The sequence below is a fragment of the Nestor notabilis genome, unplaced genomic scaffold, assembly GCF_000696875.1.
Source record: "Nestor notabilis isolate BGI_N333 unplaced genomic scaffold, ASM69687v1 scaffold4323, whole genome shotgun sequence".
Taxonomy (NCBI): Eukaryota; Metazoa; Chordata; class Aves; order Psittaciformes; family Psittacidae; genus Nestor; species Nestor notabilis.
Window position 1 is genome coordinate 54,163 of NW_009923154.1, and position 10,258 is coordinate 64,420.

Sequence of the window (10,258 nt, forward strand, 5' to 3'; positions counted from 1 at the left end):
GAAGCCTCTTCTAAGCTGAGGTGTGCCCAAGCTCTTACAGGTATTGTTGTGAGGCAGTACCCAAAACAGCTGGCTTCCTTTGCGAAGCAATAATTGCTGTCCGGGAGCAGCTGCTGCTTCTGCTGGTTCTTGACAGCTAAAATAAGCTTGGGGTTGCCTTGTGAAAGAGGCCTCAGCATCCCTGACTCACTTAAAACTTGAAAAGAGGCCACTTAGTAACAGTGGGCCTCTCAGTGCTCTGCTGCAGTTGGGTTCGTAATGGCTTTTTTGTGTGTTTGGTAGCTTGAGATGGGGAAGAAATACTGACAAGGTAAGAATAATCAAAGGGATCGAAGTAAAAAGATGTCCTTTTGGAGGAGTTGCTCATCAGCACAATTACCTTTTAAGTGGGCAGCTTCATAAGGGTTCCTGGTTGTCTGTTGAATTGATGGATGATGCCTAGACTGGGAAGTGATGCTGTTTTCAACGGTCGTAAGCAGCCACTGCAGAGTTTTAAATGTCAGCGCTGCAATCTGTTCCATAAATGGATAATGTCATCTTGAACATGGCAGATCTCACCTCTGTGTGGTTTTGATTTTTTGGGGGGGTAAGTGGAGGGAGTTGGTTCTTTTTGTTTGTTTTGAGTTGGGGTTTTTTGGGTTTGGGGTGTTTTTTTAGGGGGGTGTTTGGGGTTTTGTTTTGTCTGTAATGGAGCAGATGAGGTGCAGGCAACAGATACGCCTGGAATGAAGTATGGCACTGTGGCAGATTTTGAGGGAACCTTTCACTCCATGCTCTGAGCCTCCAGTTGCTGAATGTGCAGGATTTGGGGCCTAACCAGCCATTCTGTGTAGAGAAACACCATCTGTGTCTTTCCCATGGGCCTGAGAAGCCGACCTCTCTCCAGTTCTTTCTGGTCCCTTGGATGAGACTGGCAGAAGAGCTGCAGGGAACAGCTGGAATCTGTGCAACAGCTGTAACATGTGCAGACTTCCCTTGACTTACTGTCCTTGAGAGATGAAGGGTACTAGAGCAGTGGGATAATGGAGCAGGTTAGCTGAAGAGCCTTAAGGCTCATATGATAACAAACAGATGTAGTTTCTCAGTAGTTCCTTATTCCCCTGTATCCCATCTTTGATCTGTCTCTGTGCTGAGCCAGTATCACAATTTAATTCACAACTAGAATGGAGAACTGGCTTTTTAGATTAGTGTGAAAATAACAGGGCTATCTCATCCTACTGGGGAAATGAGGCATATTGTTAGGGAAAGCCTATACCAGGTATTCATATAAACAGAGCAAGAGTTGCCAGCATCTCTTAGAAAACAGATGACAGTAGTACAGACGTGGTCTTTCCATTTGGGAATGTGGTGAGAAAGGAGAGCAGAGCAATTGCATTTGACTTTGAGGGGGCATGATGCCTTTCAAAGGCCATCTACTCTTCTGGTGTCAGACCTGCTGCAGGGCTGTGTTTTGGGCCACTCTTTTGAGCAAAGAAGGATCAGGGAATTTCATAGGATGTCTTGTTAAATGCACATCCAAAACACTTTGAACACACTTGGTATGCCAGCCAGCTCTGCCCTTGTACACATGGGCACTGAACTTTGCAAGTGTGTATGTGGATCAGTACATATTCTTCCTGTAATAAGCTGAGGTGTCAGGTGCTATCTCTTCTCCCTTTTGTATACACAATCAGAAAAATAAAGTACTTCCAAGGAGCTGAGGAAAAGTTAAATCACCGATTTTCATTGTCAGTGCCCTTCTTTATTACAGTTAGATTGATCCATTTGTTTCTAGAAGTGTTACTTACGGGTCGGACTTTTGTCTGGTAGAGGTAATTCACAGTACTCTGTGTGTGTTTGTGTGTACCCACCCTGTGGGAAACTTTCGAAAGGGTGGAGAAGGTTTTGGCATGACTGCTGTGTGCTTTAATTTCCCCTGCTTTGAGACTCTGCTGAAATGGAGTGTGTATTACTAAGCTCAGTACATGGCAGCAACCTCTCCATCTAAAGAAGCGCTTCTTTGGCTTGGCAGCTGTGGTTGGTGTTTTGAATTGATATGAGGGGAGCATGTGTATGTCAAGGGGGAATAGCAGTTCTTCTGTGTCTCGAAGATATAAAAGCTGTTTCTGATATTTCCGTTGAATACACATTTTCACAAATGATCTCTCTAGACTTCCCAGATCAGCCCTTCTTGGGCTATGTGCGTAGGGATTTAAAAGTATTACTTACTGTGCCTGAAAGGAGATGGTTGTTTTTATCTGCTCCAGACAGGCGCAGTGGGCACTCTAGAGAATTTAACAAAACCAGCTTGTTTACCTCTTGTATGGCTTGAAGTGGTTTCCTCAGCCCTCTAGGAAGCCCTATTCAACCTCATTTAAATGTAGTGAACAAAAAGGGTCTCAAAACTGTGATTCAGTACTGTAACAAGATGCTGAGAGAGCTCCATTCTAAGCAGTGGAAGTGTATGGTTCTTAAAAGCTGGTCTAGAAATAGGATTCCCTGTTTCGAGGAGTGATTGGCCAGGGAAGCAGCTAAGACCCAGACAGCTTAGTCCTGTGTGTCAAATTGAAATGTGCATAAAGATGTGCTTTACATGTTGATGATCCTCACTAACTGAGGAGGGGAGGAAGCGTAGCATCACTGTTACTCTGCTAGCAGAGCTCTGAAGGGTCCGGATCCTGGTGCTTTGTTCTTTATGAAAGCAGTTAAGTTGCATGACCCAGGGACACCGAGATCCTTGATGGCCTTCTGAGCTCGGCACTGGGATGTTATGCTTTCCTCTAATACTTTGTCCAGGTGTCCCATACTACTTGTAACATTGCGGAGCATAGAAGGAACCACTGAACAAAACCTTTGTAGAGTGAAGTGTGAGCGTGGTTCTTGTGGTTGGGTTGGGTTTTGTAAACTGGGGACAAAAATTGTGAGAGTGACTTGCCAACATCGATGCAAGGTGTATGTAGGATGGTACAGATGCTTTTGGGAAACCTAGTGTGTGACCTGTTTTATGTTAGTAAAACTATGTATTTATTATCGCTTGGGAGCTGCTAGGCATGTTCATCACTGATCTTTAGAGAGCACCTGATTTATGTCAGAGGGTTGCTAAATTTTCTGTGGTTTTATTGCATGAAACCCAGAGATATATTGAAACAAATCAGATGACTTTGCTGTATTAAGCTATTTCAAGGAGGATAGTGACTCGGAGCCAAATCCTCCCTCTGACTGTCTGTAGTGAGTCACTAATTGCACACTATGTATACTGACTAATAAAATATGTTGGCATAATACTGCTGTCCCATGTTGTAATTACAGAAGATAGACTCAGCTATTTCAAAATGACAGCAAGTGCCTGCGCTTGCCTCTGTATGTGGAGGGAAAGGAACCTCAAATTAACTGAAACTGAAAAGAAGGAATCCTTTAGAGGTAGCAGTTGCCTGCGAATCTGAAGGCTAGATTATTTCTTTTTATATCTGGATTTATTGTTTAAACCATTTTTAGCCTGTGCAATGGTGTGTTCAGTGTAGTCGGACTTGGCCTGGAAGGTGTCCATAGGCTCCTGCGGTACCTGGAAACACACGAGCTCATGGCAGTCTTGATGATCTTTGGGAGGAACTGGTTGTTCCCAACGTGCCTGCCTGTGGACTGGTGCTATTACCGTATTTGGCATGAACAGGCAGCATAATGAAGAATAGTTTATAGAAACAGAGCTCTCTGCAGTAGAGGCCCTGTTTCCCACAGGCGGTTGGATGAGTACAAAGCAGAAGTCAAAAGTTTGGTCCCGTTAACTGAACATGTGTTTATTTTTATTAACATCCCTTTCAAGAGAAGGCCTGTGCCAAGTAACCAATAGTAGTATTTGTAGTATGACAGGCAAGAGTGAGAGCTGTGAGGTCTGCTGGTCCACATGACTTACACTGACCCCCATGTAGGACTGGGAGACCTACTCCTGATGCAGAGCTGCAAAATGGGCCAGGTGCTCTCTTGAGGCTCTGTGCTGTCACCCGGAGCGCCTGGCTAAGGCAGGAAGCTGGCTGATGATCCAGAAAAGAGCTTGGTCAGCCAGCATCGCTGGTAGTAACATCTGCTGTCTCGCCTTTTGGTTTCGTTTTGAAGAAGTGTGTAAAACCAGCACACCCACAAGAGAGTTGATTATACCCCAAACAGTGGTAGTATTGTGTCTGCAGTAAGGGGGTATGTTCTACCTGGCCAGCTGATGCTATGCTTCAAGTAGCAGAGTTGAGCATGTCCCTTTACTTCACTTTACTTTTAAAGTACTATTTGAAGGTTAAGGATGCCCCTTTACTTCACTTTTAAAATATTATTTTAAGGTTCCCTTCTTTCCTGAAGTGTTAACTTGCCTGATAAAGGCTTAAAAATCTTATACCTGTAAAGAATTTGAGTACAGCAGCAGGTTTGGGGCTTTAATTTTTCCCTTAGCCTGGAGATAAGATGTGAAGTTTAGAGAAGAGCAAACTCAATTAGACAAAACATATGTTTTAAATTTCAGGTTGCTAATATTGTATTTTTCAGAGATCTCAATACTATCCAATGGAAGTTTTATACATCACCAGAATCACTGGGACTGCCTTTAGTTGTGAAAAGTGCACACATTCCACCAGTACTCAAACCTTGGGATAGAAATAGTAACCTCTGTTTCCAGTTCGGGCCCTTCAGTTTGCTAATGTGTCAGGAAGGAAGACCTGTTGATGAAACGAGTGAGCAGGCTCTCCTGTCTATGCCCTAGGTCATGCCAGGTTTCAGACTCTGACATGTGTTGCTGGGCTCGTGTTAGCAAAGAATAGCACTGACTTTTAAAGTAGGTACTTTGCTACATCAGCCTAATAGGGTTAAGACTGAAGTCTGCTAAAGGGATCAATAGGATCTTGCATGGACGTTGGAAGAGCTAGATGTGCTGATGAACTCTGACTACCTGTCAGCTTTGTTAAATGTGGAAGGTGTTGCAAATGCATTTTGTAGATTGTCTCCTTGGGTGGTAAAACTTGTACAAGGCATGATGCCTGATGATGTGTGACAGTAACCCACAGCTCTGGGGAGAAAAAAGTATAAAAGCATTGTGGTCAGGCTTTGCTCCTGAATGCTTTGTGCTTTTGTAAGTGCTTTTTTGCACTCTGTGTAGAACCTGTATTCATTTAGGCAGACTAAATGTAAGGAAGGGCCTTCAGCAGAAAGCCTTCTGACTTTGTGGTTGTGTAGGCCCTGCATGAAGGTAGCGATTGCAAATGACTTTCTGATAGCAAGTATCTTGGAATTGCACTCCCATTTCACTGTAGGTTCAGCATAGTTCTAGAACTGCTTATGACACTAGGCCTGCTTGGTGAAAACTTAGATCAGAGATTAAACATAAATTTTAGGATAGCAAGCAGGAAAGGAAGAAATCTCCTCTTTGTTGTCCCTGTATTAAGTCACCCTTTCTGTGAAGCTGCATTCTTCCTGCCAGTGCATTTCACTGCAATTCACTACTTGAATCCTCCTAGAAAGGACATGTTCAGAGCACTCTCTTTTTCTTTGCTCTTTCTTTGTTTCTCCCACTGTCAGGCGAGTGTTGGCTGTGCTGCTTGCAGATTAATCTTTCTGCTGAGAATGGCACTATGAATACTTTCCAGAACCCACCATCATGTCTAAGTTCTTCTTTGTCCTCAAACACAGATGATATGTCCTTTGATGTCTCCTGGTTTGCTGTGCGCTCCTTTGCGTTGGACAGAGAGCCCATCCTGCTGGCCTCACTGGACCGGAGAGGGATTGTGACACAGAGCAGGAGAAATGGGAGCAGTGATCTCAGCCTGGAGAGAATCAGCCCATTGGAATTCCGTCTCCGTGTGCATGGCTGTGAGGACCATGACTTTGGGAACCACTACTGCATAGTGACCCCATGGGTGCGATCTGCCACTGGTGTATGGCAGCGGGAACCTGACATCAAAGCCAAACCCATCTTTCTGTCTGTGAAAATGGATGGTAAGAGACTGCAACATGTCTTAGACAAGTTATTTCTTTTTTAACACCTTGTTATGCCTTTCTCTGAAAAATATTTCCCATGACTATTTTTAAAGGTGCCTGTGATAATCTCAGATTTTGTTACCTTTTTCTATTGTTTGCAACTTCTGATTCCAGATTCTGTAGACTAGGTAGGCCTGAACAGATCAGAGTCATAAGACTGAAGTATTTTCTTTCCTGATCATCTCCTGGTGATGTTTTGCATAGCTGGGGCAACTTTTAATCAAGGCATAGTATCCTCCTCGAGTGTTAACCCTTCTGCTGCCTGCAGGAGGAAGCCTTGGTTTGTAGATGGGGCGTGCTGAAGTAATTGTGTTGTGGTTAATGTCAAAGCTGAGAACAGAAAGTCAGAGCTCTGACTCCTTCCTCCCTCTCCTAACCACAAGACGTGCTGCTCCCTGCACTTAATGCCTTGTCTGCTTTCCAGCCTGAGTTGCAAGAGTTGCTAGACTTCATAAGCAGCAAGTTGCGTGCAAGATGCTGCATTCCGCAGGAAAATTAATGCAGGAGGGGTTTTGAACTAGTTGCTTTCTTCTCAGTATTTCTGTGAAATGTCACACTGGGAAGTTCCATGAACTTGAAAGGAATCAGAAGTTTCGTTCTCCCTCTTGTGTAGATAACTATGATAGCTGTACTTTTCAAACTCCTTACAGTTCTTGACCCTGTCTTTTGACTGAGCAGTAGGTGCTTACAAATCAAATTTTGTGTTTAGGTACCAACTTTGGAGGTTGACTTAGACAGGCGTGTGAGTGGTGGCAGATATACTGTACAAGTAGTTCTGATCAAGCAAAGCATAAAGGAGTCTACTCCTTGCCATTTGGAAACATACTACAAATTGTGCAGCCACAGTCTGCCTCTGATGGGGGAAGTTTACAAGGCTTTTGTTTGGAGGAAGCGGTGATGGGATACTCCTTGGAACTAGCTCCACTTTGCTATCTCACTCTAAGGCTCCTCTCGTGCCTCGAGCCTCCTTGAGGCTTTGAAATGTTAGAGGAAGAACTAGTGTGAGGAAGTAAGGGATTCCAGGAAGAAACTAATTTTCAAACACCGAAAGAAAATTGGTGTAATTTTCTTCTGAAATAATTAGTGTGCCCATAAGTGAATACTGGGGTTTTTGGTTTTTTTTTTTAAAGGAAAGAACAAAAAGCTCTGGATTTCTCAGTGATATCTAATGATGTTGCCTTCCTCTTTCAGTTTTGAATGCTTTCAAGTATCCCCTGTTGATTGGCATCGGTCTGGCCACAGTCATTGGACTCTTATCCTGCCTCATTGGCTACTGCAGCTCCCGTTGGTGCTGCAAGAAGGAAGTACAGGAAACAAGACGAGAGCGTCGCCGGCTAATGTCGATGGAGATGGACTGAGCATGGGGCCAGACACACTTGCATTTTGGGAGAGACTTAACTGGCTCTTGGACTGTGCTGAGACACTTGCTCGCAGGCCCAGACAAGACAGTGCATTTCCTCTCTGATTTCAGCCTGGACCTCAAGCTTCTCCTTGTTACACCTCATGTCCTGAGAGCATTCAGGCCATATTTAGCAACTCGGAGTTCTCCTTTTCCAGCAGCACTTTCTGCATAGGGATCATGTCCTTCTAATGTGCAAACTGTTGAGCCTTCTTCCAGCAGGGCCCTGTGACAAAATTCACTAAGGTTTTTGTTTGTTTGATTGGTGGGTTTTTTCCCCTCCTCTTGGTTTTGAATAGATGTCCCTGTATGAACGCATGACAGTCAGGGTGATGAGTGGGAAAGGGGCTGGTAAAGTGTCAGACTTTCATTGTATTAACCAATCTACTTTTCCCTTCCATCCCCATCACACCATCCTGTTTCCTTCCTCTGTCCACCTTGGTATCTCACAGACTTCTCTGTGCTGGGTTGAAGGCTGGAGAAGGTTCCTCTGCTAGTTCCTCATGAGGCTGTTCCAGCAAAGAATTGGTTTTATGGTTGTCCGCATGCCTTCTCTACCCTAGCTTTAAAGGGTGTGCAACATAACTTGCCTGGAGATCTTTGAGACACGTCTTTTTAAACTTACCTTTTGTTTTATTTTCAGTGCTTAAAGCTTTTGGCAGTGGTGAATAGGGGCTAACTTGACAACCCGGAAAAGTCAATCCTCAGACAAGGATTTGTTGGATATCTGCTTATGGCCACCTTCTCCCACACCCTTTCACCATTTTTTTTCCTTTCCATTACAGCTGCTCATGTTGTGCCTGAGACCCTGTTCTGCTTGTGGCAGAGGGGCATGTGTGTCTAGAGAAAAGGCCCAGCCTTCTGTTGGCCTTGGTGGAGAGCTGGAAGACCTTGCCCCTGGTGATGGTGTGACTTATGGGTGAGGAGGGAAGAGTGGATCTTTGTGTGCAGTTGGTCCACTGATAGTGATTAGAGAAGACCTGTAAACTATTACCAAATGCACAGACCAGACTCCAGTGCTGCTTCTGCCCGTCACTCAGTGATAACCCTTGAACCTGTGGGCAGAGTCTGAGACCTGCAGTAGCTGAAGTGCAGCTCAGGGTAGGAATAGGAGCAAGCCCAAGAGGGCAGCAAGAATCCCTCAGCTTCCAATGGTCCTCATCTTCTGCACAGGCGTGTAGCAGGGCTTTCCCTGTGGCTTTGAGATATATATTCCTAGGTGCTACAGTATAGAAGTCCTTTGGTCTTCCACACATACTGACCTGGCTCCTGAGCAGGAGCAGCTCCTTCTCCAGGCAGTTCTGTCTTCCCAGCATAGCTGGTGTTATAAGCAATAAAAGTCGGAATAATGATACTGTGTGTAAACAGACAAGGAAGTAGGACTGTACCACAGCCTGATGTCCCAGCTGGGGCTTGGCTTGCATCAGGAAGGGTCAGAAATGTAGAGCTGAGGCCAGGGCTCAGTCCTTCCAAGATTATTTTGGTTTTATTTAAGATAAAAGATGCTGAAGGAGAGCATCCATGGGAAGTAGTGGCTGTGGTGTGCTGTTGCCAGTCTAGACACTAGTTATGTATTAGACAATCTGCTTCACTAATAGCATATCTCACTGCATATTCCAGGGGAGCTGGAGGGTTAATATTTGTGCTATGAAGGCTTCATTTTGCATTAGTGTTTGTGGGACCTTGCACTCAACACAATAGCTATTCCAAAATTGGAGTTTTTTGCAGTAAGCTTTCTTTGTGTGTGCTTTTGATTGGTGTTTTTTTTTTTTTCCTGTCCTGCATTGTGACTTTTGTTCTGACACTGACATGAGGCTTTTGTCTAGAAGGCTGTTCTGCTTCCTGCATGCGAACACGCATGCTGTCACACATGTATACATACGTATGTATGCATAGAGGTGTCCAGTGATGTTTGGAAGCTGAACATGAGGCATCTTCAAAAGAGACTTGATTTGCAGAGTTGTGGCTTGCAGCTTGTTATTTGACTCCTTAAAGACATTTCATGTAATATTCCAAAACTGGGACACCCAAAACCTATCAATCTCTGAAAGACTTTGGCCTGAACATTCGTAGCAACTTTTCTTTCTGACCTGATGTTTTCCTTTCTGGAAGAGCTCTGAAAAGGCCTGTGCTGGAGGCAGATGTAGCTGCCTTTGCTGAGGAGCAGGGCAGAACCAGTCTCTAGCTTTTCCTGTGAAGGCCCAGAAATCTGTAGTGATGCTTTCCAAAGGAAGGGAGTTGAGGAAAGGATTCACTTGGATATTGCTTAGACAGAATTTTTCTTCCTCTCCTGTCTGCCTGCTGTAGTGAAATCTTGCTTTTTCCTTGGATGTTAGGAAATACCATTCTGATGTTAGGGATGCTGGCTGTCCTTCCCACACTGATCCAACAGCTGCTTTCCTGCATTAAAATCCTCTTTCTTCACAGAAGGCCTGTGGCATTGGGGCATCTTGGGAGGGATGTAGCAGTGGTGAAGTTTGAAGCACAGCCATCTGTTGCTTTCTCACTCCTTGTTTATGTGCTCTTGGTTAAGTTTTAGGGAGCGAGGATCATGACCGTAATGCAATAATTAGGGAATGAATGAGCAGGGAACTGCCAGCTCTTCCCAAGCACACAACATAGCACACTTTCTCCCTGCTGGAAAAAACTCAGGGTTATTTTGGTCAGGGCTCCCTGCTCCTCTAGTGAAAGGTCCCCATGTCCTTAGCTAATGCTGACCTTCCTTCATGGCCTGTAACAAACCATCATTGTCATTCCAAGTGAAGCGAGTTTGCTGCTAGCTCGTACTGCTGCCAGCCTCTTGGAAGGCAATGCTGCATCCCCTTTCACCCTGTTTGCTGTAGTCAGAAGGCTAGAAGCTGAGGGGCT

The 10,258-nt window shown here is 44.6% G+C and overlaps 1 protein-coding gene across 1 annotated transcript in view; it reads left to right on the forward strand.

Moving 5' to 3' along the window:
* PTGFRN (prostaglandin F2 receptor inhibitor) overlaps positions 1-7,471 on the forward strand; it is a gene marked incomplete at its 5' end in the record, with an annotated part of 34,418 nt that extends 26,947 nt beyond the window's left edge. Inside the window, 2 exons of the mRNA XM_010011975.1 lie at positions 5,644-5,949; positions 7,183-7,471. Coding sequence (XP_010010277.1) covers positions 5,644-5,949; positions 7,183-7,349 — 473 coding nt within the window. The remainder of the gene's footprint in view (positions 1-5,643; positions 5,950-7,182) is intronic.
* Between the last annotated feature and the right edge of the window lie 2,787 nt (positions 7,472-10,258).